The sequence below is a fragment of the Podarcis melisellensis genome, assembly GCF_964234715.1.
Source record: "Podarcis melisellensis genome assembly, chromosome: 10".
Taxonomy (NCBI): Eukaryota; Metazoa; Chordata; class Lepidosauria; order Squamata; family Lacertidae; genus Podarcis; species Podarcis melisellensis.
The window spans coordinates 42,625,016-42,637,518 of NC_138542.1; the positions used below are offsets into that span (position 1 = coordinate 42,625,016).

Below are 12,503 nucleotides of genomic sequence, written 5' to 3' on the forward strand. Positions count from 1 at the left end.
AATTTAGAAACTTGAGCAGTTTAAGATCAAATGCTCTATCAACATTAATTCCATTTTACCATAAATTCACCATCAACATTCATTGTACTACTCTTTTGCAATGTACATGAGCACAGGTATTTGCCCCAGCAATGTACAGTCTATTTTTTTGTTTCTCCCTTGTTGACAAATAGTTTTGTGATATCCTTCAACTTGTTTGTGCCCATAAACCTCAAAAGGCAGCTTTGCTAGATTCCTATTGTTAAGCCACCACTTCCCACAATTTGGTTCCATATGGATTTCTCAGTACAAGTGGAATGGATAGGTACTGGTACTCTTTCATTTGTCACAGTGTTCTTCAGGCTTGAGTCCCCATATGTTGTTGGACTACAACTTACATTATCACTGACTGTCAGGGAACTGCCATCAGGGCCAGAGGGAGAGAGCGGGCTCCGGAGGGGTCCCAGAGAGCGTCCTGGGATGGGGAGAGGCAGCCCATCTTCTGGGGAAGAGAATCAGCGTAGCACCAGTGGAGAAGGGGGGCAGATGGGGGAATCGGCGAGGCGGTCCCATGACTCCTTGCCAGGGACCAGCGGGGAGAGTAAGGGTCCTCCGCTGCCTACACCCTCCTTGCGCAGAAGGCTTCCGCGCAGGGAGAGTAGGAGGAGACTAGGCGTCAAAGAGCTTCTTTGCTGGAAGAAGTTCAAGAAACGCCCACTGACGGATTCTGCCAGCGATTGAGACAGCCACGGGTGAGTGGCTGTCCAGACAGAAAAAGTTCACTCAGGCAACCCAGCCAGGTGTTGCACCGGTTTACGCACGAGCAACCCCTAGAACCATTACACTGACCTTTGGCTAAGTTGGCTGGGAACGATAGGAGTGGTAGTCCAACAACATCTGGATACCTAAGACCAAGGTTGAAGAACACTGATTATCACCCATGTTTACATGAGTTGGCCTTAGGTAGCCCAGCTCAATGTCTGCTGCTGACATGCTTCTATTTTATATTGATACCTCTGCCTGGCTTGGAAAAAATATATAGATAAGCTAGGACACATTCACAGACCTCTGTATCTTTTGGGGATCCATGTCAGCTGGCTGAAGGCAATCATGCTTCCTTTCAAAATAATTAGTAAGGAAATATACTGATCGTATTGTGCACGTTTGTTCTCTCATCTACATGCTGCTTTATATTTTCATTGTTATATTAAAATCCCTTTTTGTAGCCCCAGTTCCTTTTTGTAATGTAAACAAAACCGGGGTGAGGGTGGTAGTGAAGGAAACGAGGCCAGTGGCCAAATGAAAGCGCTCAGAACTACTCAATTGAGTCCTGAATGAGGATAATGCAACCAGCTCTCCTTTAGCTGAAGCAAGAATTTAATTTATAATATGCTAATCAAGTTGAAAGTAATCACCCTTGCAATCTTAAATAAGATTACAAGCATGTGCACGTGTGAGAAACTTGGATGGATTCTTGCCTGGTGGCTTGAGAAAGAAAACAGAATACACTCTTCAAACACAACTGCCCATAATTAGCTAGTCAGCTGGTCTTGTGCCAAATCTGCAGACGTGCCAACCATCTTTATGTGCCGCCACCCTGCACAATATTCTTTGTTGGCAGAAAGATGCTGGCTACTGGCTTGATATTGTCACGCACTTTAATTCCAGGTTTTCAGACCCTGGACCATGAGGATCAGATTGCTTTGCTGAAGGGTTCCGCTGTAGAAGCCATGTTCCTTCGGTCAGCTGAGATCTTCAACAGGAAACTTCCTGTAGGACATGCGGACCTCCTGGAAGAAAGAATTCGTAACAGTGGTAGGTGCCTCTGATGGATAGCAAAAGGACTACACCAGTCCTTGAAATGCCAGGACAAAAAAAAAAGCATCCATTTTGCGAATGTTACACATCTCAGTGTTGAGTAGCAAGCTTACTTAGTCAGCTTTGAGTCCAAAGGTTATCAAGTAAATGTTTAATCCTAAAAATATAAGCCCTAAGAATAAAACCGTTTCTTTGTAACAACTATATTTGTTCAAGGATATGCATAAACAAATTAGGGCAATGAAATGTACTTCTTGCACATTCATTCCAATAAAACCATCTCACCCATTTCAGTTATTACTATGTAAAAAGATAGTACAAGGTCTACCATTGCTAATGTGTACCTTTGGGAGGGGAAGCCTAGATTAGTAAGGTAAAAGGGTTCATTTGGAATAAATTGCACTGAGTTACAGTGGATGTGTAAATACATTCATTATATATTTGCCTCTAAAAGAATGGTTAGATTTTGAATTTAATGCTACGTGCGGATTATTATTATTTTACAGTGTGCTTCTGTACCCAAAATACATTTTAATTCTAACAATTCTGCAGCACAGAGTTACTGACTTTCTCAAGGCCACCCAGTAAACGTCACGGCAGGGTTGGGATTTGAACTCATGTCCAACCTCAACACACCAACCCTTGCACTGTAATGGCACCATTACTAGGTACACACACGCAAAAGACTTCATCTTTTAATATATAAATGAGAGGGTAATGAGGTGTTAAGGTGTGTCGGTCAGATAGTCACACTGCCATATATGCTGCCTGTTTTGCTGCCATGATTTCAAGGATAAAATTGCTCTTCCTTGGCTGCTGTCTCCCATCTCACCAAACCCCACTAGGACCAGGCATAACTATGTCTTCTAATGCTGCAATCCTATGCACACCCACCTAGAAGTCCCCTTGGACACAATGAGGTCTACTTTTGAGTAAATATGCAGAGAATTGCACTGTATACTGTGTTATATCTCTAGAGGGTTTTTCAGCTGCTGCCCTTTCTAACATGTTACAGTCAATACACTGAAAAAGAATTATTTTGATGTATTTTGACTGCTGTATTTTCTCAGCCTGAATTGACATGCTGCCTGTCATTGGGCTGACCTACATAGCTTATCTGTAGAAATAGAGATATTTCTCTCCAAAATGTTTCTAAGCACAGCTTGAAGGACATCTGATAACCTCTTCTTTGTGGTCTATCTCTTGCTTCTGGAGATGTCTCCTAAATCCTCTAACTGGATCAGGGTTATAACTGATTGGATTATGTTTTCTTGAGGAGCGGGAGATGCTTGCAGGTAAAATGTAACAGTGTACAAGCTACATACAATGAGTTCAATCTGTATGCAGTAGCTTACATTTCCAAATTGTTTGCTTTTTCATCTTCTTCAGAATATAATGAGTGACAGCTGTTTTCTGGCTAAATGGCTCTGGTCCTTTCTGGTCCTTATCAGGCCATCTTTGAAGAAGAGGAAGCATGCAGACTGCAGGGCAACTGTGATTATGTAGGCATCTTAGGTTTGAACCAGCTCTCATTTGGTGGCCTGTTTTTAAACAGTGAGCAACCTGTTCCACCCCCACCCCAAGCTTAAAAAATAAGCAATTGGGGCCTAATTTTGCCTGTTTTCCTCTTCCCTCCCCCTCCCTATTCCTTTTGTGATGTGTATTTTTGTGATAATAGATTTTCAACAGGTGGCAGGCACTGTCTACCTGGGAAACATGGTCTCTAGGATTAAAAAAAACCCAAACAAAACAAAACAGTTGCACTTCATGACAGATATATATCCAAGAGAGGTTCAGTATGCCTTACCTTTAACAGACTGTTCCCCATCTATTAGCAAGAGGTAATGTTAATCATAAATACTATAACTGTAGAATTTACTTTCAATTTAAAATGAATCGTTTCCAAACTTTGAAGGAAAAATGTAACAGGGATACTTCACTGGTTTGTGTTAAGATGGTTTTTATGTGAATATGAGTGTCAAGCTGTCGGCTTGGTCTTATTGTCAGGCTTTGAGAAATGCAGCTACAAAAGCTGAAAATATGAAAATGCTTCAGAATCACAGAGCTGTTTGCTGCTGTCACCTGCCACAACGCTGGCTCTGAAGCTTCTGCCATTTCTCAACATTTGCACTCTTCTCCCTCCCGTCGTGACTGTTTTGCATGACAATTTTGTGTGCGATAGATAAACTGGAATGGTTGCAGAGTAATGATAACCTTTCTGCACATTTATGCCTATGCTGCTTCTGTTTATGTTGTTATTAATGCAAGGCTACTGGCTTAATAGCTTGTGAGATATAATGCTATCTTGTCTACAGCCCTGAGTTCCTTTGCATAAACTGTTAGGAAAATATATTTCTATCTAACATCAAGACTCTCACCTACGCTAGCAACTCTCGTTACTTAATTATAGCATGTGTTTATTTTCACCAATAAAAGCTTGTATCTATTTTCACTAGAATTAGAAAAACAGACTAGATCATCTTTTTGTGTGTGAGAGAGGGAGATATTTAATATATCAGTGGTTTAATTCCAGTTTTATTTTTTTAATAACTCTGTGTTATCACTTTGCATATATTCTAGAAGCAAAAAAAAGCAAAGATTTTTTAAAAAAATCAAAGCTTTTTCAAAGCATATATTCTGGAAACAATCTAACATGCATGCAGGGGATTGCATTTTTTTTATATATGACATATTTCATTGTGCCTTACCATTAAAAATTACAAGAGTTCAGTAAAGAAAAACGATAGTAAAATGCATATCAAAATAGCAAGAGTCATAAAAACACAGAAATTTAAAAACCCATTCCAGATGAGACAGTATGTAGGATTGGATCAGGACTGGGAAATACTTAAAAGTAAACCCGTGGATTTGAGTGGGTCCACTAAGGATGACTAAGTCTGGATCAGACCCAAAATGTTTTGATTGCAAAAAGCCTGAGTAAATATGAAAATCTTAGTTTGGCACCTTAAAGTAATCAAACGGGGCACCTGTGTAGACAGCCCTGGTGGAGGTTTTTTGGTGGGGCGCATGGTTCTGTTACACAAAAGACTTCTCTCTTATTACTGCCTACTGAAACTCTGGTGCGGGGGGGGGGGGACGTACTCAGAGAGACTGAGTAAATAGATGATGCTGACAAACCAGCAACAGTTTCATATGGGAGCAAACAGCCATTTAAATACCCGTGTCCCAAGCAGTGTGGGCTTTAACATTTAAAACCTAGCACCAAAAATATTATGATGTCAGCCCTAGTTGAGCCGCTCTTGAAAGGATCTGCCGAAGTTGAGACGCTGCCGCACAAAAAGGCCTTCTCTTTTGTACAAACAGAACCCATGTCATCAAGTGTCTCAGTTGGAGAAGCGTTTCATGCACTGGCAGGAGAATATGGGAGGGGGCACCTTCCTTCAGTAGTTTGGAACCCAAGTCACATAGGTCTTCAAAGCAGGCACTGGCATCTTGAATTGGCCTGGAAGTAGATACAGTGGAACCTCGGTCACCAAACACCTCCATTGTCGTATGTTTCAGCTCCTGAAAACCTTGAAGTAACTGCTCCGGTTTTTAAACGCAGCTTCCGCTTTGAGTTTCCCTATTGTATTGAGGCTTAAGCTTTCAGTTTTCGGTTTTTGAACGTTTCGGAAGTCGAACGGTCTTCCAGAACAGATTATGTTCGAAAACCAAGGTTCCACTGTATAAGGCTACTCTTTGTAGATTGTAAAGAAATTTCAAAACAAATGTTCCCTGATGAAGAGCTGTCACCTTGAGAAGTGTTGGAACCTGTCGCTTAGGAATCATTTTGTTTTATGCTGAATGTGACTCTGGGTCAAACATGTGCTTCTGGGCTGATCAGGACCAAGGGGAAAGTTTGGCTCATTGCCTGAGCAGTCAGTGAAAGCTTGGCAGAGCTTTGGGCAAGATTTATAAGGATTTTTGAAAACATATTTCTCATGATAACATTTAAATAAAACTGAAGTAAATTTTTTAATGAAGGGCTTTGAATTGGGAAACGACTTTGGTTAGATGAATACTGTGAAATAAACTATAATATAATGAGTAATTAACATGTTTATTTCCCAGTAAAACAAGAGCTCATTTATTCTTTGATTTAATATCCACCGGCAGCTTCAAACCTATCCAGATGAAAGATCTCTTCATCCATATTAACAATAGTCTTAGTCATAATTAATTAGCACGAAACATTCTTCCTCACAGCTGTTTTTCTTCTTTTCTTTTAATTTAAACATCCAGCTGTAATAAGCACCCCGTCTTCAAGTACATAAATCTAAAACTTATTACTCCAAGAAGGGAAATTAAAATAGCATGTATAATAAAGAGCATAAGCCTGAAAGCGGAGATAAAATTTGACTTGTACCATAGAAGAAATAAAAATGTAATCTACCATTCATTTAAGACCTGACGCTACGGTAACACTGAGACAGTATTTTCATTGGGCATAATCATGGAAATCATATATATTACTTGGAGTAGTACAGATTTCCCTGACTACGTTGCATGCATGGGGGAGAACCTTTTTTTGTTTTCTTTTGAGGGCTGCAGAGTGAAATGGGCAAGTCCAGAGCTGGCAATGGGCTTGCAGTGGCCAAAGCCAAGTGTGTAGAGATACACCCTCTCTCTGCTACCCTTTTCTTTCCCTCCCTCCTACCTCCTTCTCGCTTTCCCTCCCTGCCTGCCCAGTGAGTCACCAGGGGAACAACAGATTGCTCTTGCCAGAGACCTGAACTAGCCTGTTGCAGAGGGCTGCTCCTTCCATCTGGCTTCTGCCCCGTTTTCTGCCCCCTGTTTTCCTTCCAGGTTTCCCCATCCAAGTGAAAGCAGGCTGAGGGTTGTAGGTGGCCCTAGGGCACAGACTGTCTACTACCCCTGCTGTATAGGAAGGGAACAGTTCCTACAGAACGAGGGCTTGTTTGGCTAAGGAGCATAAGACCAAGTCCATTCAAAATACAGTGGTACTTCGGGTTTAATTCGTTCCGGAGGTCCATACTTAACCTGAAACTGTTCTTAACCTGAAGCACCATTTTAGCTAATGGGGCCTCCCGCTGCCGCCGCACCACTGGAGCATGATTTCTGTTCTCATCCTGAAGCAAAGTTCTTAACCTGAAGCACTATTTCTGGGTTAGCGGAGTCTGTAACCTGAAGTGTATATAACCCGAGGCACCACTGTATAGCAAAAGATACAAAATGAGTAGCAAGAGCCTACCGTTGATAGGTTCTTCACAATGTCTGGGAGAGGAAATAAAATTATATACATTTAGCGATACATATATTTGATTATTTATCCGATTATTGAACGGATCTGTGATAAATAATGTCGTCTCTTTAGATAATATGCATCTAAAGGCAGCCAGACGAAATGAGCAGAGAACAGGACATGGTCCTTCATAATCAGAAAGATAGGAAGAGTTGTAAAGCAGGCACTGATTTTACAGTAGCAGCATATTGTGAATTAAGGCAAGAGTATTCACATTTAAGCCAGCTGCCAGCCCAGATTAAAAATATTTCTGCCAGTGCTTACAAGAGCACAATAACATACCAGGTGGCTGTTTTTTAAGCTGCTGTAGCACAACAGGCAGTGCACCCCACTCCAGCCACTTGGTTCTGTTGAAGCAAGTTTTTTAGAGGGTGTACACATCACCTGCAACAGCCTCGGTATAGTGTTTCACCTTCCCACCTCATAGCACCACAAGAGTCCTGATATGGGGAGATACAGTTTCCTCACCAGCTCCAGCTCTGGTGCAGGAATTTTCCAAGTAAAGTATCAAAGCCGTGTGGACAGTGGTGCTGCATGTTGATGAGGCATAGAAGAGACAGCTATCGACAGAAGGGGTGCACATAACAAAACCATCATGTGAATTGGCCACCAGGAGGACAAACTGCCATCTTGTGCATGCTGCATGAGCTAAGCGAGAAAATTCACAAAGCTCATGGTGCAGACTAGTGATTTGAGCAGATCCATATGCCTAATTAACCTCAGGGCCGTGGGTTTGAGCCCCACCTTGGGCAAAAGATTCCCGCATTGCAGGGGATTGAATTAGATGACCCTTACGGTCCCTTCCAACTCTACCATTTGGATTCTATATAATTCATTCACGAAGTGGGAGAAAGTCCCAATGGACCTTAAATCTTACTATGTTGTTTTAAGTGGTTTGTGTGCGTTTTCTATACAGTAGACCCACAGCTTCCCTCTGATTTACTTACGCAATGGCAGCTTTGTACGGGTGGCAGGGAAATAAAAAAATTAAAAAATGGAGAGCCGGCAGGGTCAGGGTATAAGTCAGAAAGTGTTATCCAATATCTCACAAAGGCCCCACAAGATCTCAGATGACCTTCCTGAGGATGTTTCACCCCTGACACTTCCCAGAGGCCAATAAGCAAGGTGGAAGGCTTAAAAAGTTCTTTCTGTGCTGGGTTTTCCTGCTGTGAATGGGAGTTTTTAAGCCCTCCACCCCGCTTACCAGGCTCTGCAAATGTAGGAGCTGGTGTGCAAAGGCAAAATCATCACACGGGATGGTTCCATGTGTGTGTGTGTGTGTGTCTTCCTGACTTTGTGTGATTTTGCTTTTGCACACCAACCCCTGCATAAGTTGTGGGCCTACTGTACTTATACTCTGCTTGTACATGAGGCCTCCCGTGTTCTCTCAGTCAGGGAAGTGATCCACACTCACTTATCTTTAAAACTGCTGTGCCATCAGGTGTTCCCAGACCTTTTACGAGGCCCTAATAAAGTCCCTCTTTCAGTAAGAGTACAGCTCTCAATCATCAGACACTCAAATAAACTTGTTACAATAATAAACTGATGTTTTCTGGGCAGGATATTATAATGACAGGAACAGGAGAAACATATTAACAGATAGTGGCTTGAGCTTTCAATTTTGCAACCTGAGTCCACTGAGATGAGGAAAATGAACTCTCAAACAACCAAATTATCCAAACGTATTTCCCCTCTATTTATGAGACTCACAGAACAGGCAGTGGAGTAGCTGGTTACAAAGGAAAATAGCCCCCTCTTGTGGCTTAAAAAGGGTATGCAGACGAGTACTGTACAGTACAATGAAAGCAGAACAGGTCTGTGAATAAAGATGAATAGAACACTCTCTCTCTCTCTCTCTCTCTCTCTCTCTCTCTCTCTCTCTCTCTCTCTGTGTGTGTGTGTGTGTGTGTGTTTGTATACACCTGATACATACGAATTTTCCCATTGTCTGTTCTTCCTTAGGTTTCAGGCTGTTGCTTAATTTGGGTGTTGAAACATGCTGAGTTTCTATTACATACGTTGGATTGCAACATAATTCTCATGTTGTGTTTGTGCTTTACTCTGTTTCTCTCTTTATTCTCCTTTCCACATGATAAGGATAATGATTAATAGTTACTGCCAAGGCATACAAAGGCCCGATGAGGCCCCTTATTGTCATGGGCCTTATTGAAGCTTAAAATGAAATATGATGTCTCCCTTTATAAGCCTTTTGGTTTCAAGACTATATCTGCACATTACTCATGATTAGAAAATGCATCTATTTTGGACTTGAAATGAATTGGAAAATCACCACATACTTGAAACTAAATGTGCTTCGGAAACAAAATTCTCCCCATCTTGGCCCCAATACAGATAAAGTCAGTTTCAGTCACATTGAAATCCATAGCAGCTATCATGAACCTAAGTCAGTTGATTTTGATGCAACGTGGAGCACAGTTGCAAAAATTGAAGAAATGTGAACTTCAGAATAATGCTGCATTTTGCAAACCAAACCAATTTTCTCCCTACTTTAAGGTATTCCTTTCCCAAGCTCTTAAATAGATGCTCATTGCATCTGTATGTTCCTGCTTGATTCTTTCCATTCTTAAAATTTACCAAATACACTGGGCAGCTGCATGTAAGTGTTGGAACCTTAACTCATGATCTGATGTTTTGCAGCCAGAAGCCCTAAGAAGCTTAAGTCTGCAGGAGAAAGAATCAGCTCACAATTGATACCCTTGCCAGAATGTCTAACTCCAGCATCAGTAAATCAGAACAGAGTGGGGGACTTATGGCTCTCCAGGTGTTGTTGTGATACAGATTACATTGTCGCTGACCATTGGCTATGCCATTGTGAATGCAAATTTCTTCCAGCTACGGAATCAAAGATAGCTTTAGGAGACTTCTTTGCGGTGGTAAATTTCTAGTCCATGGGCCTAATTAGGCTTCCCAGGTCTCTCTATCTTGGCCCACAGGGCTACTTTGGCAAAGCCACACCTCACTGCCCTACACCTGATATCATATACATGTGGACAGATGTCAAAAGCAGGTTTGCCTGTACAGTTTCAAGCATTCACTGATCAGAAGATCATTGACACATTTGCCATTGTAGGCAAATGAAAATGGGTTGCTTGACATCATTGTGATAGGTGACTGACAGGCTGGCAACCCTGCCCATCTATCACACCAAACCTTTGAGGGCCAGGGAGATAATGATGGGCCCCACTGGTGAGATTTAGGTGCTCATCCCTGCTTCAATGTGCCTTAGCTGCATTTCTTGATCAGACAGATGTGAATAACTGTGTGAAAGATGAAATGAAGCACCTCAAATACCAAAAGGACTAAATATATCATAATAAATGATACATGATACTCTGTCTAGTTTCATGCTACTCAACTACATAGTGATAGAACTATATTTTTTACTGATGTTTAAGTACTTCTCAATATTTTGTATTATAGGCATCTCAGATGAATATATAATACCCATGTTCAATTTCTATAAAAGTGTTGGGGAACTGAAGATGAGACAAGAAGAATATGCTCTACTCACAGCAATAGTTATCTTATCTCCAGGTAATTTCAGTTTCTCTGTTATTAGATCAACGTGAGAAGAATAAAAAATCAGGTGAATGACAGAAGGATGTGATTTTGATGTCTCATATTAAGAAGTAATTGAAAAACCATTTTGCTAATGCAGTTTAATAATAAAAAGGTATAATTACGATGAACAGGAATTTCATTCATGAGCAGGAGTAAGAATATTGAGCTACAAGGATTTCACTTTAGTTTTTATTTTTATAACTTACAATTTTAGATGGGTTCATAATGCCTGAGCCCTTTTAGTCCAGCTTGATCACTGAGTTCATCCGAAGAAGCGCTGTACGTTGTCTCTCATGTTTCAGAAGCTTAACTGACCACAACACTCTTGTCTGTTTTTAAACAGCAGTCACTGGGGGCTGTTGATCAGTGGTCCTGTAAATACATAATCAGAATTAATGCCAATGAAACTTGTGACAAATTTTTACTGGTGCACAACCTGGTACCACAGTTGTGTATATGTGAACAACGTAGCCTGTAAAGAGAAAGCCCATGGATTTCACTTGCAGTTATGAACACTGTAATCTTATGAATTGACAAATGTGAACTAACCCTCATAATTGTTTTCTCCCCTCCTTTCCCACGTATCCCCCCCCTCCCCGTAAATTTGAAACCAGACCGGCAATACATACAGGACAGAGAGTCTGTGGAAAAGCTTCAAGAGCCACTGCTAGAAGTTCTGCAAAAATTCTGCAAGCTTTATCACACAGATAGTCCTCAGCACTTTGCATGTCTCCTGGGTCGTCTTACAGAACTGCGGACTTTTAATCACCACCATGCAGATATGCTGATGTCTTGGCGAGTGAATGATCACAAGTTTACACCTCTTCTTTGTGAAATATGGGATGTACAGTGATAAAGAAAAATGGGTTTGAATGTAATCCTAAACACATTTACTTGGAACCAGTGGAACTTCATAAACATGTGTTCAGGACTGGGTTCCTTGTTTTGCATTTTTTAAAGCACCAAAAAAGCACATGTAATAAGTGTTTCTTATGGGAGTTAGAGGTTATTTTCCAAGCATTATGTAAAAGACTTTCACATGGGAAGATGGACTAAGTGCCCTGGCCTCTAAGCCTCTTGGAACAAAGCTGAACTCCTTCCTGCCCGAAGCAGGCATCCTGTTATACCTTTCGAAATTAAACTGATTGTATCTCACTTTCTTCATTTCAAATGCCTGAGAAGATTATCAAGCTTTTTCATCACATTATACTTATTCTAAATGTTTCATTAATATACAGTGTTGTAGCTGTTGTAAGAATTCAGTAAAAATGACTCTGCCCAAACATGTCTTGGTTTAAACGTCAAAATACTAAGTTATGGTTTTAAGTACTATTTTTTTCTCCTTTCCAGAGGATGACTCTAACAAAAGTGGTGATCTGTTATATATTTTGGAAAGTGGTTTGTCTGTCTGTCAGTCCATTCTCTATGCATTTGGACCCCTCTTTGTCACTCAATTTGGTATGACATATCCTGAGATAGAGGATTTTGAGAGTGCGTTTTGCTCTACATTTGGAAACTGTCAGGGGCCATGTTGAATCAAGATAGCTGACCAAACCATTCCAAATTTTGCTGATTTGGACATGTATGAAGGTAGCACTGCACAATTTGGTGTGTTGGTTGCTAAGATGTAGGGAGAGGTTTTGATCTATATTTGGATAACTTTGGATGCGGTTTTTGAATCAAGAAGGTAGACTGAATCATTCAAAACTGCACTGATGATATTAACCAAATTTGACAGGAAACTAATAGGACTTTGCACCCAATATCTGAGTTGGGCCAATTCAAGCAGATCTGGGCTTTGACTGAGGTGGAGTCAGCCCTGGGTCAGCCTGGTTTGGGCTGCCTGCAGCAGTCTGGAGTT

General features: G+C 41.0%; 1 protein-coding gene across 7 annotated transcripts in view; it reads left to right on the forward strand.

Annotated features, from left to right (window-relative positions):
* Positions 1-11,916, forward strand: part of NR1H4 (nuclear receptor subfamily 1 group H member 4) — a 31,904-nt gene extending 19,988 nt beyond the window's left edge. For all 7 annotated transcript variants that reach the window (XM_081927944.1, XM_081927945.1, XM_081927942.1 and 4 more), the window contains 3 exons: positions 1,648-1,794; positions 10,502-10,615; positions 11,257-11,916. In XM_081927944.1, coding sequence (XP_081784070.1) covers positions 1,648-1,794; positions 10,502-10,615; positions 11,257-11,495 — 500 coding nt within the window. In that variant the 3' untranslated portion in view covers positions 11,496-11,916. The remainder of the gene's footprint in view (positions 1-1,647; positions 1,795-10,501; positions 10,616-11,256) is intronic.
* The last annotated feature ends 587 nt before the right edge of the window (positions 11,917-12,503 follow it).